The sequence below is a fragment of the Mustela putorius genome, unplaced genomic scaffold (assembly GCF_011764305.1).
Source record: "Mustela putorius furo isolate JIRA1106 unplaced genomic scaffold, ASM1176430v1.1 tig00000228_pilon_pilon_pilon, whole genome shotgun sequence".
Taxonomy (NCBI): Eukaryota; Metazoa; Chordata; class Mammalia; order Carnivora; family Mustelidae; genus Mustela; species Mustela putorius.
Genome location: NW_025421322.1, coordinates 34,755,840 through 34,782,813, shown reverse-complemented (window position 1 = coordinate 34,782,813; position 26,974 = coordinate 34,755,840). Strand labels below are relative to the sequence as shown.

Genomic DNA, 26,974 nt, shown 5'->3' with positions numbered 1-26,974 from the left:
CTCTTCCTAGAGTGACTATGCACCGAAAAGAAGGAATATCCAAAAAGCCTGAGGATTAACAAGCTTGACTCTGAGTACTCGCTGCTCCACTGAGGGCCACTGGTGATGGTGGGGGGTCTATGTGGTCGAGATATAAAGGACTTCTCATCCTGTCCCTTGAGAGCAGCTCTGTTGGACTGTAAGCCCCAAATGTATGCTACTTCCCCAGTTCCTGGGTGTCCTGACGGAATGGAAGTGATCAGCCACTTACATTACAGCACCTCTATAAAGATTCTCAGACCAATGTGGTCAAGGACACAGAAATGAGAGGATTCGTAAAGTGCTGGTAAGTGGTCTAGGAAAGCAGCCTAGACCCACTGAGTATGTAAGAGAACAGGGTGCCCCACGCAATGAAGAGCAGGCACTCAGTAACCAGGGAGACGAAGGGACTCATTTTAGTAGATGGCAAAGCACCTCACTCCCCAGCCACCTCAGTGCTACTCAAAGGACTCGAACAAAGTGTCTTTGGTGACATAGAGAGAGGTTATATATCACTTCACAACACAGACTCCCCTTCAGAAAGGACTCTTGGTTACTGCACTCCTGAATGCCCAAAACACCAACAGCATAGACAGCCCTTAAAACGACACATAATATAGAACCACCACCAAGCCCTGATAGCAAGGGGATGATAATTAGAATCCCTTTTATTAAATGGCTAGCCAGGCACTTGCTATTACTTGGACATACAATCTAGCTAGAGACTTGCCTTCCCGGCTTCTTTTGTACAGTAAAATTATCCATGGATCCCTGACCACTGCCACTGTCTGCCACAAAACGTTGCTTCTGACCAAAAAAACTCCCTTAACAGCAAACAAAATAAGCAGTATGTTCACAAATTTCATTGGTCATATCATGTACCTGATGACCAGAAGGCCTTACTAAAGACCTAATTAAGGTATCAGCAAGGATGGACTATAACTTTCCTACAAGTTATACAAAACTTCTGACCAACTAACCAATATGGTTCCTTTCCCTCCAGCTTCCAGAACAGATGAGTCAGGGAATCAAAGTAACACCATCTGAGACAGCGATGCTTAGTGGGTAGTGAGCCTAACCTGGCCATGCATTAGAGTCATCTCAAACACCCATGGAAAATTCCTTTTGAGGTTCTACCCTGAAAAGTCTGTATGGGAATCTATATTTTAAAAGCACACTCCATGTGAGTATGATACGTAGCCCTACTTTAATCAAATAATTTAAGTTCGCTGATTAACCCAGATAATATACTCAGGTTCTCTAAATCTAAGTTTTTTTACCTGGAAAACAAGGGAAATGTTATCCGTCTTCCATCATTGTTCTAGGGATAACGCAGAGTAACACACTCACAGTAGCTGTCCGACAAACACATGGCAGCCGTTTTTTATTATAAAAGCCTTTGTCTAAATGGATTTTTTTGTGCATGCCAGGAGGCTGGATTTTGTCTATATAACTTTCTTGCCTGACACAATCATTGTTCAACATTTCATGGAAAGTGACCACTGTATGTGGGTTTGGTTTTCAGTAACCTCAATCTTTCACAGCGACAGAGCAACAAAATTATAACAGAGAACAATATAAGTGATAGCACATTATGAAATGTGAAAATTTCTTTCAGTAGTGGTATATTTAAGAAAGTGATCAATAAAAATAACTCCGTGATTTTAGGTTACTACAAAAAAAAAAAAAAAAAGAGGCAGTTAGCAGGAATAGAACCAACTAGAGCTACTGTGTGTGAGAATACAAAGCCACTATTAAAATATTGAAAATCAATTTTAACTTGATAAAATGTATAGGGTATCAAATGGAGGGCAAAAAGAGCAAATCCAAGCATGTTCTTTATAAACGCAACTATGTGAAATACAGGCATAGAAAAAAAGCCAGCAGGAACTTATCCAAGATGCAAACAGTGGCACTAAGACTGCAGTTAACTTTGATTTCTCTTTGTGGCAATTTCCATATCGCTGTACTTTCTATGAGGTATTGCTTATATGGTCAAAACCTCGGGCACTGCTATTGCATTTTACAAACAAACGTACATGTAGCACATCATATATTCTGAAACTGGCCCGAGTGACTCAGTCTTCTACACAGTATCAGAAACTCCATCACTGTATACAACATTTTCACATAATTTCATTTGCAATCTTAGCTAGCTCTAATATAATTTGTGTTAATACAATGCATAACCTAATAATGCATTATATAACTTGTCTGCAAAGCAGCCATTTGTCTATGATGAATGTTACCTTTGCCTTGTCTCGCATGGAACCTTTCCCAAGGATGGACATTTTTGTCAACGTTTCTTCTTGTAAACGCTTCAGAGAATTGCCACGGGGACCCAAAAGTTTCCCCACAAAGTTGAACTAGGGAAAAAACAAACAAACCAAATTTGTAACATTCATATCTGAAGGCAATTTATTAATCTTGAATGTCAGTAAACACTACAATATGCTATACATCACTAATTAATGCCAAATAAATAAGTTCCTGCGATATGCCTCGCACTGTACAGTTTTCCATAAAGCACATATAACGGGGCTAAAAGTTGTAAAGTAAAAACCAATCATTTCAATGATGGCTAGATTTAACAAATTATAAATTAAGCTAATTCCCAGAAACCCTAGGTTGCTATCCCAACAATTTTAACACACATTTGACTTCAGCCGTGGGAGGGGAAGACGTAAGGTGCTCTGGCTGGTCACTGTGGAGGGTCTGGGTCCTTCCACCTAAACAGCACTTGAGCTTGGTTAGTCAGCCAGGGAGTGTGCTGGCCTAGGCAAGTCCTCGAGCATTCAGTGGCTCACAAAGCTTCAGGACAGAATCCATCTATCTCTTCTAAAATAACTAGCTACGGAAATGATGACAAATTATTTAGTCTTGATTCTTAGGGTTCTTTATTTAATAAGCAGAGCAGAAGTGAATTCATTAACAGTATTGGCTCTGAGGCTACACTGCCATAGTTTTAAAACCCGGCTTTTCCATTTACCAGCTGAGTAACCCAGCTACATAACTGGGTTACTTGACCTCTCCGTACGTTGGGTTCCTCGTCTATGAAATGAGAACGGTGAAAGACAACAGAACATAGCCCCATAAGGCTGTTAGGAATATTAAAGGTGTCCATATAAATGAATCAGAACAATGCTTAACACAGAACTGATAATAAATATATCTTGAATGAAAGGATTATAATCAGGAATTTCATACAACTTTTATGCCTTACCATGATTAAGGTAAGTCAAGAATACTTCTTGTTCCCAGAAGGAAAGTTAGCCCTATTGACCAGGAGGGAAACTGTTCTCTTTGGCAAGATTCCTGATTACAAACTCATGCAGCTGCTGCTTTGGTATCAGCTCTCCTCCATGAACTGTGCCATTGCTGTGCTATTGCCGTTTTTAAGAGAAAATTGTTCCTCAATTTCCCTATAGTAATTGAAGTAATTTTCTTAAAATATGTACTCTTAAAAAGTCAAAATGGTATTTTTTTTCTTGGCCTACTTTTAATTTTACTGGTCTTCAAAGAAAACTCAAATATCTACAGTATTTTTAACCTTCACACGTATTTTTTGCTTTTTAAATTTAATTTTAAGTCAATCATTTCTTAAAAATATAGAGACGTTACATATTAAGTTAAAAATATCAAATAATACAACATAGGGGAAAAAAAATCAGTGTCTCCACCTACTCATCTCTACCTTATTCTTGGTTCCCCATTTACTCTGCGTCATCATTCTGGAAATTCTACCATTTGGCTATTAGGATCTCCTGAGCTGGACTCTAAATTTCTGATTTTTCTTCTTTTCCTCTCACCTTCTCTCTCTGTTTTACTTTCTGGGGGATTTAAGTATATTTCCTACATATCTATTGATTTTTCCATTTCTGCTATCAAATGTTTAACTACTAATAGTATTTTCTTTTATTTGTTCTTTTTTTACAACATTTTAAAAACATTTTATGGAAGTGATATAAAGTCTCATATTTCTGAAGATATTAATGGCAGTGCTCCCCACCCCCACCCCCACTTGGAGCTTATAGTGTCTGCTTCCTCCAACAGATTCACATTTTATGAATTGGTCTCTTTCTACATCATGGACTTTCGACTGGTCATCCTCTGCTGCCTGTTCTTAAAATTTAAGGTTGAGGCTCCAAAACAGTAGCTGAAGTCCTGCTCTCATCCACAAGATTTGACAACTGGACTTGACAATTCACTTTAGGATGGGAGACCAGTATTTCATCAAGAGTTACTCAAGTATCAGTATCTGTGTTTCTCTCTCTTGGCCTAGGTAAGCATCACCCTGAACAGGAATTCCCCAATCTCCCAGAAGGAGGTATCGGCTTGGCTGCTGGACTGCTGGGATTCCCACTAGTAGGTACCCACACTTTTATTTAAGGAAAATAATTTCCTCATTTTCAGTGTGGCATCTCTAGTCCTCAGTCAGATCTCTCTGGGTCTTAGAGTCCAAGTCTTCTTTATTCAACCCCTTCGGGCAGTCTCTAGCCTGCTGTGGTTAAGACGGCAGATACCTAGTTTTATCAGCGAGGCACAGCATCCAGTGGTCTCAACACTTCTCACCCAAACTTAGAACCTAGTCATCTCTTCTTCAGTCCTGCCCACCAGTCCACCTTCTCAATAACTGGTGTCCAGGATTCCAGAGTCTTCTCAAGCTATTTCTGAACTAACACGCCTGTTTCTGGGACACTTCCTCTTGCCCTGTAAGCCCAAAATCTGCTTTCTCTTGTTGCCTAAGTCATTACCATGTGTCCATTTATTTGTAGCCACCACAACTTCACTGCCATCATTGGCCTGTTATTGCCTCAGCCTTCCATTCTTGTCTTTGAGGATTTGTGCCTTTTTTCTTCATTTATATTCATTTTGGCAGGCTTCAAAGATGGCATGAGACAAAACTTGTGGTTGAGAAGCCATACTTACATCACACCTTTAATAGCTAAATATTTTCCCACTAAAAAAACCAAGACACCTTAGAAATCATCCAGTGCAAACATCTAATTTTATACTGATGAGGAAACTGACATCCAAAGAATGATATGACTTATTCAAGGTCACTTGCAGAACTCTATATAAGAAGGAAAAACGTTTTTATAATTTTATATGCCTTTAGGAGTTTTCTTTCTGCATTGAATTTCTATTAACCTTTCATTCAAAAAAGGACATAAAAGAGCGTTTTGACAGTCAGAAACATTTTCACTCCCTTCTCTGTCCAGGCACATACTGTGCAGGAGTTACATATCCCAGATCAAGTCACAGTCATGAGTCCCAGACTTCAGCTACAGCACAAGGACTGCACAGCCTACTGATTGATGAATCAGTAAATATGAATTAAACAGACAAAGGTATAAAAAAATCACCTAACAGAGCAACCAACAGACTGTGTACACTCCATGCCAAATTAGTAATAAATTGATGAATTCAACTATTATGGACATACATAAATTTATATGAACAATACCCACTGATTACCGGAAACTAACTCCCCTCCATCTGCAAAGCTACCAAGGAAGCCAGCACACTGAAACGGCAGGACTGTGCCCAGGCCACCCAGGCGAATCATGGAGTTGGCCTCTGACTAGAGGTCAGGAGAGTCTGAGGTTTAGAACTGAGAGTGCGACACTCATGCCCTTATTGCTGAGTCACAATAGCGGCAATGCGCCTGGCTGCTGGGTGGTCGGATCCTCAACCCGATGCAACACCTCCCCAGGGAATCTGGAAATACTCAGCACTTCTGTTCTGTTGTCACGATGATGTAGGCCAGCACTGGCATCTAGTGGGCAAAGGCCAAGGGTTTCACAAACCGGAGGTGGATGGAACCGCCCTCACAAGGAAGATGGGTCCTGTGTACAATGTCAGTTTTGTCCCTGCTGAGAAACGCCGCTAGGGAGAGCAGGCACTGACTCCGGCTCCTCTCTCTTTCTTCGGCTCTAAGTCCCTGCGGCTGCCCTTCTTGCAGATTACAAGTTCCACTTCTCTATAGATTCTACTAGGTACCCTTCATGCTTGGAAAAACAAATAAAAACTTAAGCTAGCCCAGGTTCATACTTGCAGCAAGAAAAGGTCAGAGTGACACTAGCTGAATATATGTTTTGGATTCTTCAGACAACATGAACAATATACAAATCAGGCAGCATGGCTGTCTCATTTGCTCTGAGTACTAGGACCATCCCGCTGGAGCTCCCGGGCCAGAGCCTTCTGAAGCAGTGGGGTACCCTCTTACCAGCAGTGTGACCAAGGCAATTCCTCAGCCTTCCTGGTCTTCAGGAAGTCAAGTCATGGCTTATGAGAGACTTCACACTGAAGGGTTATCAGGAAAATTAAGGTGCATCAGGTAAGTGCTGAGTGCCAGGAAGATGCTGAATTTAACCCAACCCTGTGCTCCTGACTAAGAGTGACGATGAGGACAAGCTCAGGCCCTCTTCCATTTCTAGGAATGGCTCACTACAGTGAACTACTCCTCCCCAGGTGATTTAGGGAGGACTTGTGGAGGACCTACTGCCCACCTATGACAAAGCCAGACAGAGACCCTTTAAATTCACATTCTTTGCCCCACCAAAGATTAGCTGACCTGTTTGTCCCCACTAATCAATCAGAAAATGTCCACTAACCTGACCTGATCAAACTTCAGGCAAGTTCTCCCTTTCCTCAGGCCCCTGAATATGACCCACCAGCAACCTAGGCCAGCATACAACCCCTGAAAGACACCCCCCCTGCAGGTGCCAGCCTCAAGGGGAACATTCTCCGATCTACTGTCCCTTCAGTAGGGACGCGCTGCCTCCACCCACTCCCCCCACTTCCCCCACCTTGCTGGCCTCATGCCCTCTCCTCATAAAAGCAAAGCCTTTGCCATCTGACTGATCTCATGAGGCACAGGTCTTCTATTACAAGGCCCCCGCCCTGCTCTTGTAATAATATTTCAAATAAAGTTTTCCTTAACTAAGTCAGGATCTGATTTTTGACTACCATATTCTAAAATGATAATGTAATATATTTTAACTTTCAATTTTATTAACATTTTCATTTGTGATACAGACGTAGTGAAAAGAAGGGTCATATGCATCCCAATGTTTATAGCATCAATACCCACAATCGCCAAACTGTGGAAAGAGCCAAGATGCCCTTTAACAAATGAATGGATAAGAAGATGTGGTACATATATCCCATGGAATATTATACAGCCATCAGAAAGGATGAATACCCAACTTCTGCATCAACATGAACAGAACTGGAGGAGATTACACTAAGTTAAATAAGTCAAATGGAGAAAGTCAATTACCATATGGTCCCACTTATTTGTGGAGCATAAGGAATAGCATGGAGGATATTAGGAAAAGGGAAAAATGAAGGGAGAGAAACTGGAGTGGGAGACGAACCATGAGAGACTGGGGACTTCGGGAAAAAATCTGAGGGTTTTAGGGGGAGGAAGGAGGGGTGATGGGTGAGCCTGGTGACGGGTATTAAGGAGGGCACAGGCTGCATGTAGCACTGGGTGTTATCCACGAACAATGAATTATGGAACATGACATCAAAAAACTAATGATGTACTGTATGATGACTAACATAACATAATAAAAAATAAAAATATAAATAAATAATTTTATTTGTGCCTAGATTTGAATAAAAGGTAAAAGTGATATTTCCAAAGCAAATTATATTTTTCCAGATGTTAATTATTACATTATAAATACATTACCGTATTACAAGTGTTACAATTGTACAAAGATGGTAAACCAACATAGAGTTTTCACTGCATAATGTATAAGATCCCACAATTATGTTCTTTGTTGGTAAAGACTAAATGCTTTTCTGAACTGGCTTTAATTGGTTTAAACAACATTTGTGATGTGACACTGTTCCTCAGGGAGCAATTACATTTAAGCTGTCATTTCATAAACTAAGCCTCAAGAACATGTCACTATCTTCATTAAAAGTTCCCCTTAATTGGGTGCTCACCAAAAAGTTGGTTAGTTCAACAAAGGACTGCTTTATTGACCTTCAACTCAACTCTACTGCTGAACTTGTAACCTGGGCCCTCGCAGCGTCAAGCGTTATCTTCCAGAGCTCCTGGGCCCAGGCAGCCGCCCTGCCATAGGACCCTGACTCCAGCCAGGAACCAGACATTCACTCTGTGATGGCAGTGATGGGGCCTTTGGTGCCCACAGCTCCAACACCTGTGCAGAGAGAGCATTTCATAAATGCTCACTGGACCCATGAGAGCTCACCGATGTCTCTCACAGTCTACTCTACTGCAGTCACACCACAAGCTCCCAGCCTCCGCCACCATCCTCGCTCACCTCGCCTGCCACAGAAACCTTTCGCCTAATCCACCTCTGTCTCCTCAGTTAGCACAGAGCTCCTCACACGAAGCTCACTTGGATACCTCTCTGATTCAAATACAACCCCCAACCATCTTCAGGGTCAAGTTCCAGTGGCATGACTCAGCTGAGCACGGCTCCTGCCCTCCTCTCTGGCTCCACTACTCTCCTGGCTTTTGACTTTAGCCATTTCTGGTTCTCAAAACTACCAAGAACTACCCATTTCAGCTCAGATGCAGAGCTGAAAAGAAGGTCCCTCTTGCCCTGTGAGACAGACAGGAAGAGAGCTGGACAGAATGCAGGTTAACTCCCAAGCCCCAGGGCAAACACCAAGTGGGTGGGGGGTTGGGGGGGGCACCAAGGCAGAGTCAGGTGCTGGCAGGGAGAAAAGAGCCTCCAGCATTTGCTTCCTTGCTTACCTGGGGTGGGAATCCCCTGAGAGCGCAGAAGCCCTAAAAGCTACAGAATTAGGAGTTGACACTTGCGCAGAAATTCAACACTCCTACCTCAGCCTCCGGGTGTTCACAGGAAGATCAGAGGGCAGGAAGACTCCCGAGGCCACTCTCCTACATGCCATGTGGGCGAAGGAAGCAGCCACTGCTGAGATCTGCTCAGACCCATGCCCTCATAACTACCCCCCACCCAGAACAAAAGCTTTATCTGCAGGAGCAAGGACAAGACCACTTTGCTTTGTTTTTTAAAAATATTGCCAAAGTCAACAAAGCATGTAGTTAGATCAGGTTCCAGCCCTCAGTAGATGTTACGACTACACACGTTGGTGAAGAGGCAAGCCCGTTCCAGGAGCCGAGTGGAAAAGAGAAGGAGCTGATGGCCCTGCTTACGCGGACTTTCATGTCCAGCAGTAAGAGCCCCGTAACAAGAACAGCTTACACAAAGACGACCATGCTGACAAGCTGGCAGGGAGCACCCAGGGCGGTGGATGAAAGCACCAGAGAGCATCCCGGTGCTCACAGAGGGCTGGCCCATGATGCTGCGCGGGAGCTGTGTGCTGAGCAAGGGCGTGGGTCACTGTTCCCTGCAATGTGACCAGCTAGTGCAAAAGCCCTGGGGCACAACAGGGCTTATGAGAACCAAGAAGCTGGCAGCCTGAGAGGAGCAGAGCAAGTCGGGGCTAGAAGGAAGAGAGGGTCAGAGACAGCCAGCAGGCCTCACAGGACACTGTCAAGAATCCAGACTTAATTCTGAAGTTAAGATACAGATGGCAATCTGGGTGGTTTCCTTTTCTTTTTGGATTTTGGTCACTGCTTACCTGTTCTCTGTTGATAGGAACTCACTCCTTTCTTTAAGGATGGCCAACTCCACACTTGAGGGAAAGTGAGTGCCTGGGGACAAAGTACATGCCTGGCCAGTCCCTACTAATGGCCAGTCCCTGCACACAGCCTGTCCCTGCTCACAGCACATCCCTGCTCAAGGCGTACTCCGTCTCCCAGGCCCACAGGGCTCCTGCTGTGGGGGCCTCCCAGCATCTTCCTTCTCCTCCTGCTTTCCTGTGTGACTTATCAAGCCAGATTTTAGATTCCTGAGAGGAGGGAATGTATTTTACTCAACTCTGAAACCAACATCTTAATTCCCATCTCCACTCTCAACACACTGCTACACAGGAGGGAGTTGTGGAGAAGGGAATTGAGGGAAATTGGAAGGGGAGGTGAACCATGAGAGACTGTGGACTCTGAAAAACAATCCGAGGGTTTTGAAGGGGCGGGGGGTGGGAGGTTGGGTCAGTCTGGTGGTGGGTATTGGGGAGGGCACGGATTGCATGGAGCGCTGGGTGTGGTGCAAAAACAATGAATACTCTCACGCTGAAAATTAATTAATTAATTAATTAATTAATTTAAAAAAAAGGACAGGATCAACAAGAGAAAAGAATAAGCTCATGAGCCCTGGGACCAGAGCTCCAGCCTCCGGCTGTCACTGCTCCATTCTGGGAAATCCACAGCTGTACCAGCTGTGTCACAAAATAGAAAGCACTCTTTGGCACAAGAGGAAGAGTTTCTAACGGTCAGGTTCTGTCTGGGGTGGAGTCCCTCCTGGTCACAGTGACAGACACGCTCACAAGTGGTACGGGGCCTTCCCTGAGAGTAACTGAACTTTCTAATGCTCTCTGCACCTCCGCTGTTTTTCTTAAATGCATTTTACTATTTCATTACCAAAATGAAATCCTGGGCTAACCCTGACCAACCCCTTCGGTACATGATGGCACTTCTCCCCCTCACAGCCCTGCCACTCCCACTCCACCTCTACAGTCCTCGCGTGCAGCCGACACAGGCACACGCGGGTCATTTCACACACCCGGCCTGACCTGGAAGCGAGAAAAGCACGCTTTAAAGCTATTTTGGTTATCTACAGCTACACTACAGCTGCAAACTAACCCAAAACTTAATGGCTATCAACAATAACCATTGAATTACTTGCTCACAATTCAGCAACCTAAGCCCCGGGGGAGTTTCATGTGGCAACGGCCAGATCAGCCGGGGCAGGGAAGACCCACTCTCAAGATGGCTTTGCCCCATGTCCGGTACTGCTGATGGTCGCTGTCAGCGGGGGTCCTCAGTTCTTCCTGTTTTCATTGATTCTACCCCACCTAGGTATCCCGGGTTCCCACTTATCCTCAAGTGGCCTCAAGGTGGCAAAGCTCCCTCCTGGCGTAGGGCTCCGAAGATCAGAAAAGGAGAAACTGCCCATTCCCCTTAAAGCACATGCCCAGAAGTCAGCATCCCATTACTCTGCTGCAAGTTCTCACAGGAAGGTAGCCGCAAGGTCAGGGCAGACTCAAAGGAAGGGCAGGGAGTGATCGCTGGGAGCAGAGCCGAGCACAGACAACAAGGACAAAGCAGTCATTTATCAAAAAGTTAAGTTTTCATAGCCTCAAACATCAGTCTTTTCTAGGCCTAGCAATGTACCTGCCTACCTATATCCCCTAACGGGGGCAGAGGTTGTGGCCCTCTGAGGGCGGAGGGCCTGTCTCATTCATCTGTGCAACAACTGAACAACTGTGTACAACAGCACCCAGCTTCTAACAGCCAAGCAGTGTCTCATGCATTCAAAGAGAATGATGAATGTCAATCAAAATTAATGCCCAGAGTATAACAGTCACTACCCAGGGGTTTAACACAGTTTAGATAACATAAAGAAAACCTAGAGGATGCCACACAAGCACAGATGGAAGGCAGCAGATTTCTGGTATTTGGGTCCTAACTGGCCAACAGCATCTTGTAACTGAGTGTCTTATAAAATCTAAAGTTCATTAAAATGCTAAAAAAGACAACTGAGAAAGACTACAAAATAATAGGGTACCGCATCAGACGGTGTAGTCTAGTAATACAGAGATGGGTCTGAAGTAGGACTGTGAAACAAAGGAGAGGATATAAAGAATTTTTTTTAGATGCTTGGATGCAGGAAGAAGTATGTCTCTCATTAATTTAAGAGCTAAGAAGATGTAACAGAGGAAGGAGGACAAAGGGAGCAGGTCACCAGTGATGGCGAATGCAAAATCACCTTTGGGACTCTGCCTCAAGTGTGGCAAGATCTTCCATGAGACAGCAAAGAATGATCTCCACAACTGGCTCCCACACCTCTCAAGGAGATATATAAATGTACACACACACACACACACACACACAATGTATGTATGTGTGTACATATGTGTCGGTGTGTACATATGTGTTTGTGTGCATATGTGTCGGTGTGTACATATGTGCATGTGTGTATATATGTGTCTCTGTGTGCATGTGTGTATTGTGTAGGCACTCATTTATTTTAAAATTCTGTATGTCTTCTATCATTGGCTAATGTTGCTAATACTTAGGGCAAAAGATTCATCATTAACCATACTGGACATAGAGAAATACTTCCAGTTGAGAAGATTCTTCTTGTCATATCCAACTGGATCACGATTCTTTTTACTTTGCTGCAAGGCAGCTTGGACTCGGCGCAGGGAACGATCAGTGCCACCATTTTTCTTGCTCACTTCAAATGCATTTGTAGACCTTTAATTTACAGTTTCTTTTGTAGTAATCTGTGCCCATTTAAAGGTAAATTTAACTAAAACTAGCTAATGTAGTCCATGAATCCATACCAAGGCACATATCACAGCCTTATGCCCAGATATACTGAAAGAAAATTAAGACCTAGAGAGACCTTCTACACTGTGGAACCCCCCCTCCCTTACTGGAAGATACGGCCTCCGCGTGCACAGAACTACAGGCACTATCATAAACCCTGTAATGGAATCAGCATTCACCTAGGTACTAAATACTAAATTAAATTTCATTTTTTGAACAAAAGCATGGGCTCTGGAGCCAGATTTTTGGGACTCAAATGCCTGTTACTTAGTAACTGTGTAACCCTTAGCAAATTAATTCTCTATTCTTTTTTTTTTCCCATATGTGAACAGGAGATGATCATTCCCTCCTAAAGTTGTGAAAATTATTTACATGTAATTAATACATATAAGATGCTGGAAAAGTGTCTGACACATAGAAAACCGTAAGCTATATACATATACATTAACACAGAAGTTCTAGCAAGTGTTTCTAGCACCAAAAATATTGTTGTGCATATATCCCACTTTGGAAAACATCACCCAAGCATTTGCTTTTACCTTACCTGGGAAAGAGAATTAGACACTCAAGAAACACATTTTGTTCATAATCTCTACACTCCTCTGATTCCCACCCAAGGGCAAGAACGGAAAGTAAAGAATGTACAAGATTTATCTTACGTGCCTTCGCTGGAAAGGAAAGACCAGATCACTACTTTTATTAGCTCTACGGGCCATTTTAGATTCCAATAATGTAACCACTAACCCAATGGTTAGTTAAATAAATCCACATTTTAGTTGATATTCAGAATACTCATCTTATTTGAATTAAATCGATGTCATAAATGCCAAACTCCAAACAACTTTAAACCTATTAACAGACTCGGGACCACAGCATCCACATGAAGGAGTGGATGTTTCAGAAACAACATGCTTGATTCTTAGCAGAGCTAGTAACTAAGTCAAGTTTTGGAGTACTGACTCCATGGCATCTCTACATAGATGAATTTCCTAAGAATAAAAGTCATGCCAAACTTGTTTAAATTCCAAACTTGTGTTTAAATCAATCATTCCTAAATTTTAAGAGGACTTTAAAGAGTAAGTTCTTTCAGAATATAGAACACCTTCCCCTATACATTCTAGTTGTCTGTCTCAGTGTCATCAGTCTTCCAGGGCTCCCTCCGGGCTAGGTAAAATTCTGATGCCCAAGTACAGCACTGAAGGCTATCCAGACTAGTTGGCATCATTCCAGTGACTGCTACAACCTACTATTTCCCATAATTAAATCATTCTGGCTCAATAGTTACTCTGCCCACCCCTCTGATCTCTACTTATTTAACATCCTGAACTTACACTTAGAGACTAAATCTAATTCCGTCTGTAATTCTTTCTCCAAAAATAGCTCTCTTACATGTTTAAATTCTTGTAGTGTCTGTCTACCTCTTACGTTAATTTAGTATTTACCCCATATTATTTAGTGAAATGTACTCTGTTTTTCCTATTAGAGTATCAATCCTTTGGGAGTAACTGGGACCCATAGTTGAGTCACCATTTTTCTTACGTAACGGTTTCTCAAGAAATACTTGTGGAATTAAAATTTATTTTATCCTGGGACAAATGGCACTAGTCAACACAGTTTTTATTGATTTTCTTTGCTGCAGAAATTATTGTGATCTATTAAAGCTACAAATAAAAATAATTATTTAAGTTTATTAATTTGCCAACTGCAAATCACTAAGTATTACTGGTAGTGAAGATTATTTGGTGTTGTCACATTGATTGTAACTTTAACATAGTATTGAACTTCTAAACAGCAAGGAGCTCAACTTATTTAGACATCAGCAACTCTAAAAATCAATGAAACGTACAAAGAACTCCAGGAGATTATATGGGCAAAATCCATACATACAGGCATCCACAAATAATGTGCAATATGAAATAATCTACATTACTTTTTATCTCTCTTTGCTCAAGGCTGGGTTCTACTCCTTGGGAGGGCAGATGACAAAACAAATTAGAAAAAGCAAACTATCCAAAAATGAGATTGAAATTTTAACCAGAAACTCCCAGACTTCAACATTCTGGCTGTGAGGTTATGAATCTAAAGGCAAGAAACTGATCTGGATAAGAGCCTGTTACATAAGATGGGCAAGGGACAACAGCATAAATTAAGGAGTAGTAATAGAATACAAACATAGAGATGAATTGTAATTAATTGAGGAAGTAAAAATAATAAATGTAAAAGTCATGGCATTTCAAGAATGGAGGGGGAGGAGGTAAATCAAGTAGAAGCTGGTAGACAAAAATCACACACCAATTTCAGGCGTGGGAACTTAGGTATGTATGTGTGTTGTCATTCAGTGAAATAAGAACACAGGAGAAGGTGTAGGTTTGCCAAGAAGAGGAGGAATTAAAGTAATAAAATTTGGTTCTATGTTTCAGGAACATAAATAATATTCTCCAGGAACAAAAATTCTTTTTTTTTTTAAAGATTTTATTTATTCATTTGACAGAGAGAGATCACAAGTAGGCATAGAGGCAGGCAGAGAGAGAGAGAGGAGGAAGCAGGCTCCCCGCTGAGCAGAGAGCCCGATGCGGGACTCGATCCCAGGACCCTGAGATCATGACCTGAGCCAAAGGCAGCGGCTTAACCCACTGAGCCACCCAGGTGGCCCCAGGAACACAAATTCTTTCAGAAGCCCCGTAATTTATGCCTGGCTGGTTTTGGAGTCCACTTAACAAATCTAAACTTGGTTTAAGTGCTACTTTCCCGGTCAATAATCAAGAACTATAAAGAAAAACCAATCTATAAAGAATTAGAAAATTATTTAAAGAGAACAAAGGAAAAGTCACAGCATAAGATTTGAAATTTCTTCATAATATTTTTGAGTTGCTATCATATTTACAAATACCAATTTAAATAACTTTCTAATTATCATGACACCAGAATGTGTCACAAGATCACAATAGTGGGGAAAACAGCCTCTGCAGATGTACCCCTCCATCTCTACCTGCGACCACATGGCTCTCAGCTCCCTGAGAGGTGTGGGCTGTTGAGATGGAGGGAGGTTGACCTGGATGGTTCATGGTCAAACAGCAGCCTTACAGGTTAGTACATTCCCTGAGTCCAGAGTGACCTTCCTACTTTATCATGGTGTCCCAAAAGTTAATGCATAGCAGGAGGGAGACTAATCGCAACTTATCATATCAAATACATGTGTCTTGAAGAGAATTTTTAGTATCAGCCTTCCTTGATGTCAACAAGTTTCAAAATCCCCACAACACCAACATCAACTTTTGTAATGGTACCTAACATACATACATACAAGTACCATACACACAAGTATGCTATCACGTTATTTCTACAGATAAACTACCAAATGGACACAAAAAATAAACATTATTTTCACACTGAGCCTCTGGAAAAATAGTATATGTCTCTGAAAATCAATTAGGAGTCACATAAAAGGCAAGTGTTAACATACCAACATAACTGTCAAAATACGACTGTGCGAAATTTTTAAACCCATCAAGATTTCTATGAAATAGGTTTCTACCCTGTAGTAAATTCAGACTTTTACTTATCTGCAACAGGCTACAAGCAAAAAATACAAACCAACTTTTAAAAAGAAAAGTCTTTTTGAGCTTTAATTCAAACTCCAGGACGGAACATGTTTCTGTAAGTACTTCTCTGTTCTCTCTCTTAAGACCCTTAGCCTAAGAGCTTCTGTGAAACAGGATATAAATCAAATTCAAAATATGGTCATAATAGGAAGACATTCAATGTAATAAACCATGTTGATTAATATAATGCTACTTGAAAATAGTATGCATATATTAGAATAGTATGCATATATAATTAGTATGCATATATTAGAATAGATTAAACAACTAGCAGATTAAGACCATTAATAAATCTAACTCAAACTTACAACTAAAACTGACAGAATTTAACTCAGTACCCTAAATCTTAACAATCACTGTTCAAAGGTCTCTCCCAAATTAACAATTGCAGGTCCATTTTCCCCCCAAAATGGCAATCTTTTTTTATGCCAGTTATAAAAGATGCACCAACTTGCTGAACCTTGAAGTACGGATACCTAAAGCAGACAGTGGCACATGGTCCTACCCTCTACATAGCATCTGCTCTAGAGTCAAGTGTCTTTTTAAGTTTTCCCTAAATAACCGTCCAACTGGGATTGTCCCCTGCTTTACATGTTGCCTCACTGTAGCAGACACCGGGCCGCAGCAGCACAGCATCGCACTTCCTCGGAGAGCCAGTCTTCCCGACCATGGCCCGGAGTCCGCCCCAGCGCCGCTCCGCCCCAGCGCGGCTCGGACGGTTGCCAGCACCAGGCGCCTGGAGAAGCCCGCATCCGGCCGCGCGCTCACACGTCACTTCCTGTGGGACCGCCGCAGCCCGCGCTGGCCGGCCCTACCCCGAGCTCCGCTCTCTGGTCACTATTACTATTACTACTCTATAAAAATCCGCACTTCTTACTGAAATTGCCCTGTTTCGCCAAGTAAAATGGCTTATAATTTCGCAGCTGCTCTCTGCCCTGGGCCTCCCTGTCACGGCCGCCCCGCGACCTCGCCCTGACTGACTTCCCACCCAGGCCCAGCCAGCCTCCTCAGAGACGGCCGCTCCGGGACGGCCTCTCCCCGAGTCCACACGCCCCTCCTCTCTGCCTGCCCGGAGCACCCGGCCCGTGCGCCCCTCATGCCATCTCCCGGACGTCAGGCTGCTCATGTTAGGAGTAGGAGTGGACGGACGGATTCAGCCATGTGTGAAACGACAACAGCGACAACAACACAACGTAACAGGGAAACCTCAGAGGCCCTCCCGGTTCCAACGCGGACTTGGCACCTACGGCGCATCAGCCGCCGCTCAGGACCAAGGGTAAGGGTTTCTCCACAGGAAAACTCTGGAAAACAATTACTACAGCTTTAGGTCTTAAAAAACACCCCATAAGACAGTGTTTACTTTGAGTTTCCCACTTTACAAGCTCTGGCGCGAATGTACCTGAGCTCTGCTCTGAAAACACTACGTCCAGGGCTGTCCCCCGAAAGAGTTCCAAGTGGTTCACTGAGAGAAAATATTCAGTTAATGGAAAACCCCTCACTGGATGGACTTTCACAAACAGCACTGCCCTCTTGCCCCAGCAGCTGAAGGCCCGTCGTGTCAGGTAACTGGGTGCCCACCACCGCTCTGCCCACCGTCCCCAGCTTCCTTCAGCTGCTCTACACACGGACACCAGCAGGAAAGCTTCTTCTTGGAATGGCTGCAAGTGCCGGATTAGCCTTCACAAAAGTCTGGCTTGAAACTCCCAGGCTCAATTTGGCGAAGCAGAAATCTCTTTTCTCAGCGTTCTGGAAGCAGTGGAATTCTAAGCAGCCTACTTCAGATATTGTATGTACTTGAAACAGACTCTGCTCTCTGTTAGACACACAAATTATAATTTGTCTGCCCCCATTCTCATCAAAGCTGACAGTGAAAAACAATATTTGAGATTTTATTTCAGGTACTTTCACACCCATATTTTATTTCATATATTCGCTCATAATCACAAAGTATTAATTCCAGATTAATCTCCTACCAGACTATGAACTATTTAAGGACAAGAAGAGTGTTCATCTTTCTATCTACTGCATATTTTGCATATAGTGTATCAAGCATAGTGGTCAATTTATAAGGTTTCTGTAAGCCAAGGTGTGTTTAGTAATGAATCTGTCTATGAAATGTTCACAACATAGTTTTCTCTTTTCTAAGAATATGTATCTTCAGTTCTGCAAGTATGGCTGTGTAGGCCCCTAACAGGATGACCATTTATAGACAACAACTATAAATTCTTAAACTCCAGACAAAATACAAAAACCAATTGTCTGAAGCCTTTGGAGAATGATTAAAAACAAGGGGATTCTGGAAGGGAGTCAAGACTTGGAAGAGTGGCCTGGACAAATTTACTGGTTTAGAGTTTTTAGCCTGGGTGGCAGAGTCTGAGGCAACCACAGTGCCGAAATGGGAGCGAGGGATACTAGGAAAGATAGAGTCAGAGACTCGGGGGGGGGGGGGGGGCTCTAAATTTGTGTAAAAATCTGCCCAAATCTTGACCCCTAGGACCCTGTTGCCAAAAACAAATGCAGAAGTCAAACTAAGAAAAGAACTGAACTGAGATGTGCACTATACTCAACAAGTCTGCTGTCTGAATCCAAAGTCACTGACATTCCTCAAACAGCACAAGAGAATCCAGGGTCTTGATAACACAACACTCACCACCCCCAGGGTACAATCCAAAATTACTCGACACACAAAGAAACTGGAACACTATGCCTGACTATCAAGATAAGTTTATCAATTCAGGCCAAATCCAAGATGACTAGGATTTTAGAATTAGAGACTTTAAAGCACCTATTTTATCTTGACTCAATAACACAAAATAATGTAACACCTATAATGAATAAAAGCAGAAAATCCCAGAAGAGAAAGAACATTTTTTGCACATACATATTTGTATAGGAATCAAATAATAAATTCTGAAACAGATTGTTACAATACCTGATATAAAAATTTATCTGATGGGCTTAACAGAAAAATGAAGATAATGTAAGAGATAATCCATGAATTAAAGATTCAGAAGTATAAGTCGATCTGAAGAATGTGGCAGGGAGAGGGGAATAGAGAAAAGAGACAGAGGAACCATTCTGAGAATATCAAAATGGTGACCATACGTGTAACTGGTTTCCAAGGGTAGAGAAAGAAAGGGGCATAAAAATATTTGAAAAAGTAATAGCTAAAATATTATGATGAAATAGATAAATCTCTTGTCAGGGGGTGGGGGGGAGACCACAAAAGATGAAATGGAAATCTGATTAGCACACCATGTCAATTAAAGACAATTAAAGACTTTGAATTCACCATCAAACTGAAGGCTCAAAGGGTTTCAATGGTGAATTCTATCAAATACTGAGGATGAAACAGCATCAGACTGACATAAATTCTTTGGGGTTAAAAAAAAACAAAAGGAAAGGAATACTCCTCACTATATGAAACCAGCATAACACTAATATCAAAATCTGACAAATATGTTATATATGAAAAAAAATTATAGGCCAGTATTGCCCATGAACATATAGGCATTTGAACCCAACAATATATAAGAGATAATAATAAGTAGAGTTTAACCCACGAATCCAAAGTTGGTTTAATTTAGACAAATCAATCAATTAAATTCACTATATTAACAGTATAAAGAAGTAATCTTATACGTTCATTTCAATAGATACAGAAAAGGCCATTCAACGGAATTCACCACCTAGTCAGGATCAAATCTCTCAGCAAAACTGAGACAGAAGGGGACTTCTTTCACCTAACAAAGGGCATCTACAAAACCCCCTGGCTGTTACCACTCTTAATGCTTTCCATTCTGGGAACAAGGAAAGAAGGCCTAATCTCACTGCTTGTACTCAAGCATTACACAGAGATCCTAGCCAATACAATAATGTAAGGTAAATAAATAAAAAGCATAAAAATTGGAGGGAAAGAAGTAAACTGTTTTGTAGGTGATATGACTGTATACACAGCATATCCTAAGTAATCTATAAAAAAACTCATGAAAACAATTGAATTTGGCAAGGTAGCAGAATGCAAAGTCAATATTCTAATTTTCTATTAGAAGGCAAAAAATGGAAAATAAACTTTTAAAATATCCATTGTACAATAATATCAAAAAAAAATAAAAAGATTTAAGAATGAATTTAACAAAATGCAACTAAGAGTTTTACCCTGAAAAGTATAAAATGCTAATAGCAATTTAAAAATTTATTAATAGAAAAAAATTAAAAAATAAATAAAAATCTATTAATGGAAAGATACACCATGTCAAGAAAGAGAAGACTCAATGCTATTAAGATGTAGTATTTCCATAAATTAATCAATACAGTGCAACTGTAATCATTATCCCAGCAGAATGTTTTGTGAAACTTAATAATCCTTAAATTTACATGGAATTGAAAAGGACCTCTATATAAGTAGTCTTTAAAAAGAAAGGACAAAGTTGAAGGGACCGCATCACTCAACTTCATGCCTTATTATAAAAAGCTACAGTAATGAAGACAGTATGGTAATGGCATGTGGATCCATAAATAGATGAATGAAACAAAAATGAATGTGCAAAAAACAGACCCCCATTTACACAGTTATGTAATTTTCATCAAAGGTGCTAACACCATCAATGGGAGGAAAACATTTTTCAACAAAAGGTACTGGAAAAACTGGATTCCTACATGGAGAGAAAATAAATTTTGAACCCTCTGCACCACAACATAAACAAAAAGCAATTTGCAATGTATCATAGACCTAAAAGTAAAAACTATAATGGTAAAGCTTTTAGAGAAACACAGGAGACTAGCTTTATAACTTATAAACAACTCTAGCATCTCTTTGAAGCTGGCAAAGATTTGTTAGTCGACAGAAGGTAATAATCATAAGAGGAAAGAAAACTTGATATAGTAGACAGACATCAGGAAATTAAAAACTTCTACAGATCATAAGACACTATGAAGAAAATAAGAGGAAAGCCAGAGACTGAGCCAAATATTCACAAAATACATCTAATGAAGGACTTATTTTGGGACATTTAGAAAAGCTCCTACAACTCAATGACAAGAAGACATGCAGACCGTTTACAAATAGGCAAAGGACCTTAAAAGACACTTCGAAAACAGAAGTTAAAGGAGGGGCCGGTAAGTACATGAAATGGACACATCATTACTAATCAGGGAAATGCTAATAAACACCACAGGAAAATACCAACATATGATCCAAATGGTCAAAAATTCAACAGATTGAGAACATCAGACACTGATGAGAATACAGAGCCACTACAACTGGCTCGCACTGTTCCTGGAAAAGCAACAAGGTATGGTTGCTTTGGGGAAAAGTATGGCAATTTCTTGGAAAATTAAATATATAGCAAGTTAAATCTTACGTGTATATTTACTCAAAAAATATTTTTGAGTAAAATATATTTACTTTCAAAAGAAATAAAAACATAACACAAAATGTATGAAAATGTATGAAAACTTGTATGAAAATGTTCACAGTAATTTAATCTATAATAACCTGAAACTGAAAACTGCCCTGGTGAATGAATGAATAAATTTATTGTTGTGTATTCAGATAATGGACTACTACTGAGCAGTCAAAAGTAATGGACTACCAGTGTACGTAACAGTATGCATAAAACATGCCCAAGAACACTCACCAGAGAGAAAAATAAGATAGAGTATCAATGTATCAAATCATGCCAAACTTAAAATGCCAAGATTTAGAATCAGATAGAAACTTTAAAGCACCTATTGTAATTATGTTCAATGACATAACGCTTGCAATAAATGAGAAATAACATTTTTCTGGAACAGAGAAGCAGAGTAGATAACATTTTGAACATTCATGTATTTACCCTCAATGCTAAGCGTTTAATATGGATAATCTTATTTAATTCTTAACAATCCAACCTCATCTTACAAATTAAGAAATTAAAGTAGAAGTTATGTAGGTTATCCAGAGTCACATCACTAGGATGATTCAGAAGCATAATTCTTTAGGGCTCCCTAACTCACATTAAAGTCAAACAGAAAAAGATAAGATCACTAAGTAAGTTTTTAATTTTTAATTAACTTTAAAAGTGTGCCTGTGTCGGTATGAGGTAGGGGAGGGCTATGCTAAAGGAAAAGACCTCAAGAAAATATCAAACAGAACATAAACTCAGTATCTGCTCCCTTGTGATTAGGTTTGCCACAACCTGCAAACCTCGCTGTCTTACCTTAGGGAACTGCTTTACAGGGATTAACACTTTCTGTCCCAGCTTCATGTTCTTATTAATCACCACATCGATGTACTTTTCTTCATCCTTGCCTTCTCCTTTTTGAAACTTTTCTATTTCTGTGGAAGAAAAAAGATAACCATGAAGTGTCTGATTTAAAACCCCAGAGGATGGAAGTTCTTGTTAGCATTATTGTGGCATGAAATCAAGTACAGAAATATGGACTATCCAATCAACAGGAGTTTTTCAAGTAACGGCTTATTTCCCACTTTATCAAACCTCCTTCACCAGCAGAAAAAAGGCACGTACCATGGCTCTGCAAAGTCAAATCTCAACAGCCCACGTTAATGGACGGAACAATGAACTAGCTAAAAAAACAGACACAAAAATAAGTTTCTTGGGGCCTTCTGGAATCCTAGTGAGAGGCTGCTCAAACCATTGAGAAGAGTCAGAAAACATTCTCCATTCAGTGTTACCAGGTACTGACATCCCTATCCATTAGCTTCTGGTTCTCCGAGGCTTACACCACAGGCACTGATTCTTTATGATGGCATGAAAAGTCCCACACAACTTTGTGCGTTGACCTCCCCAACCAAATCTACCCTTCTCATAAGTGACACGGATCAACTACACATTCATGTCTTCATTAATGTTCTTTTCGCTGCCTGAAATGTTATTATTTCAATGTCATATACCTCCTTCAAGATTCAGGAACACTGAATACTATCTTTTAATGTGTGACAATCCCTTTCACCAATGAGGCAGGCAGGAAGGAATCAATCACTGCCACCTTGATGCTCAGAAAACACTTTATATACAACTCTACTAGGACTCCTCTTGAAAAGAAAATGTGGTGCCTCCATAATTTATCTCCGTTACAGACAATGTCTGGAACCTCCCATTCACAGGTTGAAATCCTAATCCCCAACGTGATGGTCTTAGGAGGTGGGGGGTTCTCGGGAGGTAATTAGGTCATGAGGGTGGAGCCCTCAGGAGAAGGACTAGTGCCTTATGAAAGAAACTCTATGCATGGAGCTCCTTCACCCCTTCTGCCACATGAGGACAGCAAGAGACCTGCTGTCAAAGAACTAGGAGATGGGCCCTCACATGACACCAGATCTGTAGGTGTGTGAGTCTTAGACTTCCAGCCTCCAGAACTGTGAGAAATAAATTTGTGTTGTTCATCAGCCCCCCAGCCTCTGGTGTTCTGTGAGAACAGGCCGAGTGGACCAAAATACTCTCCCACCAGAACATAAATCTCTCTTAGGTAAAAATCTGTCTCTTCATCCAATAAACATCTGCCACTAAACACATATCCCGTGCACCTCCCAGCCCCTGGAACATTTCAGATGCTGTTTCCTCACGCTGCTGCCTACAGCATCTGGCCATCCAAGAGGTACACAAGCAGGTGTCTTGAGAGCTGAATGAATGCGTACACACACTGCTCCTTCCAGAAGGACCACAAGATACGCAGGTTCAGGGAAGGGAACCACAGCATGGAGAAGACCCAAAGATGGCACCTGGTGTATAAAGGGGCAAACATATTCACTTGTTCTGCTTGTTGGGTTAGGACTACTTAAGAATTTAATATGTGCCACATTCATGACATAATTCAATCCTTATAAGAGTTGGCAAACAGGAAGTTCTGAAAGGTTACTTTGCTGATAGCAAAGGCAGGATTTACCTCCAGTTTTGCCTGGCCATAAAGACAGTGTGCCACTTCCGTCTCTCCCACCATTTTTTATGTCATGTAAGATAGAAAATAAAATTGTCATGGCACCTTAGGATACATGGAGGCTCTGCTGACTGGAGACTTCAGTCACCACTAAGAAGCCCAATGGCATTGATGCCTCCCCTCCCCCGCCCCCCACACCTCCATCTGCTCCTCAGAGCTAAACGCCCAATTGTCTTGCTTGTATTCAGAGCTGAACCTGATCTCTCTTCTCCACAAAACCGTCTTGTCACCTATCATGATAGTCCGGAATAAAGTCGTCCTTTCTATTTTAACAAGTATCAGAATAATTTTTTCTTTCACAATGCACGGTAAAAAGTCAGTATATATGTGGGACATAATAAAATATATATTTGGTCTTTGTCCCAGGTTCCTGGCACAGATTTCCCAGAACCCTACGAGTTTCCTGAGAGGCAGGAGTGCACTTTATCATTCCTAACAAGCCCCTTTCAACGATACAGGCCTTTATGCTAATGAGATGACTTGGAGGAAGAGGGAGCTGGCTGCCAGAATAACCAACCATGTGAAAAACCAAGCAAGTGCCAAGCTGGCACATTCAGCACTCCCACCCGTGGAGAGAAAAGAGGAGCTCGAAGGAGTTCAATCATCAATGACTTAGTCAATTGTGCCCACATAATAAAAACACCATAAACCCCCTCAACAACAGGGTCTGGGAGGGTGGAGTGCCGAGACAGGGCAGGGAAGACCCGCGTCCATCCCCAACACCTTGCCTCCACACCACCTCTTCTGTTTGGCTCTTTCAGACTTGTATTTTTTAGAACAAACCATAATGGGAAGTAGAGTACTTTCCTGCGTCCGAGAGTTGCTCTAGCACATTCCTGAACCTGAGGCTGAGTCGTGGAAACCCCACGCTTGCAGCTCATCAGGCGGCAGTGTGGGTAGCCCAGGCACCCCATCCGCAGCTATGTCTGAAGTGAGGGCACTCTTGCGGGACACAGCCCTCCTCCTTGTTTGGGGGGGGGGTGTCCGCTCCCCTAACTCCAGGAGCCACTGTCAGAACTGAACTGGATGGAGCTGTTGGACAGCCAGCTGGTGCTGGAGACCGGGCTGGTGTCAGGAGACACTACACAAAAAGGATTACAAGTGCGGGGGGGTGGGGGGGGGCGGGGGGATGGAGGCAAGCAGGAAAAGCCCAGAAGAAAATACTAAACTTCCAAATAAACCGATTCTTTGGTCTGCTTTCTTGTATTATCCTAGGTTTTCATCCAGAAAACGGATTCTAAACAGAATCTGTATGGGAACAATGTACAGGAAGGTAGAAGAATGTGAAATGCAAAGATTTACTTAGATGATTCTTGTTACTGTTGTTGAAAATACCTTTAAGGGTACTTTGAATTTTTTCCTATAAAAATGAAATATATACATGGTAAAAATTTAAAACAGTATAACAGGACACAAAATCAAAAGAAGAGGGTCCTCCCACACCCATACTCCAGAGGTTAAGGACTGTAACAGTATCATACCCTCTTTCAGAAGTTTTCCAGGAACACATAAGCACACAGTTGCAGGTGCGTGCGCACACACATGGGGTTTAAACCTGGAGGACTCGTGTACGTGAGCTAAACTAGTTCCATTTTCCTCGGTAAAGAACAATAAGTCACAGGCCATCTGCTCCACCAAGTGTAATAATTCATGACTTCAGCTTTAATTAGAAGAAAATTAATTCCACATTTTTATTTATGCATTTATGCTACAGTTGGAAATGCCTTTAGCATATAAGATTCAACAAAATTAGATATAATTTGTAGAAAGAATAAAAGAACTTTTAACATACATAAATGTTAAAATAGGTGTAATTATCTATTTTCAGATAACACTGCATTTTTATGATTTTGAGCACTTATACGGACAACATGTAACTTCAGAGTCAGCATTCAAATGTTATTCCTAGCATCAGTGACAGTAAACATTTTAAGCAACACATAAAATCATAAAGATTAAAATATTAGAAAAATATGTATTTTATAATATGTTACATTAAAGTTTGAGATACACCTATGATTTTGGAAGGGAAAATAAAAATTTTTAAAAATATATAAAATATCTAATTTCCTCTCTAGACCATCAACTTTGAAAATGTTCTGTTGCTAAAATATCTTGTTACTTTAAGTAAGCTTGGAATTATGTTAAAATAAAGTATTTCACTGTGTAAGATTTATTTGAAAATTGTGAAGACCTGAGGCCATTCCACGAGCGTGCTGGCCTGCAAGGAAAGGACCCAGCAGACTGCACAGCGGCAGCGGCAGAGGGAGCCCCAGTCCTGGGGGGTCCAACATGCCTGGCTTAAATCACGGCTACTGTACTTTCCCCAGACCTTCCAGCTACCAAATTCAAATCTGGTCAAAACTTCTGTGGTCTTTTTAGGGACTATTCATTCAATCAACAATTTTGTAATTTCCACCTGACTGAGGATTGTAAGTAATCTCATGTTTTCATTAAGTCCCATAAAATACAATGCAAAAAAAAAAAAATCAGGGGGAGGGGGATTGTACAAAATGAGGTATGAAATCAAGGAACAGCTTTCCGGTATTTACGCCTCTCCCTTCCTGGGAGTTTCATTTTCCAAAGCCCATGCAACCACCTCTCTCAACTTCTGTAGGGAAGGAAAGGTACTTGACCCCCCACAAGGTGGATATGACCTCTTAGTTAACTGTAGCTAGTAAAGGCCAACCATAGAGAAAATCCAATCCGGTTTCTGAGGTCGAATGCATGAGGGATTTGACTTTTACTAATCCCCAGATTACATTTGTTACCACACAGTGCAGTGTACCAGTGACATCTCCCAGCTCCGAAATAATAAGCAAATGTGTGATTAGGTTTTAGATAATGTAGGGGATTATAATGTTAGGCTTGCAAACCAAGGACATCTTTTTTTTTTTTTTTAAGATTTTATTTATTTATTTGATAGAGAGAGACACAGCGAGAGAGAGGGAACACAACCAGGAGGGAGTGGGAGAGGGAGAAGCAGGCTTTCCAGTGAGTAAAGAGGCCGATG

General features: G+C 41.3%; 1 protein-coding gene across 3 annotated transcripts in view; it reads right to left on the bottom strand.

Moving 5' to 3' along the window:
- The window catches only part of KHDRBS3 (KH RNA binding domain containing, signal transduction associated 3), a 186,628-nt gene that overhangs the window by 99,807 nt on the left and 59,847 nt on the right, over positions 1 to 26,974 (bottom strand). For all 3 annotated transcript variants that reach the window (XR_006606195.1, XM_045078157.1, XM_045078156.1), the window contains exons 2-3: positions 22,227 to 22,345; positions 2,268 to 2,384 (exon numbers count right to left, since the gene is read on the bottom strand). Coding sequence is in view for 2 of the 3 variants with exons in the window: in XM_045078157.1 (XP_044934092.1) it covers positions 2,268 to 2,384; positions 22,227 to 22,345 (236 nt within the window). In the remaining variant the exon portion in view is untranslated. The remainder of the gene's footprint in view (positions 1 to 2,267; positions 2,385 to 22,226; positions 22,346 to 26,974) is intronic.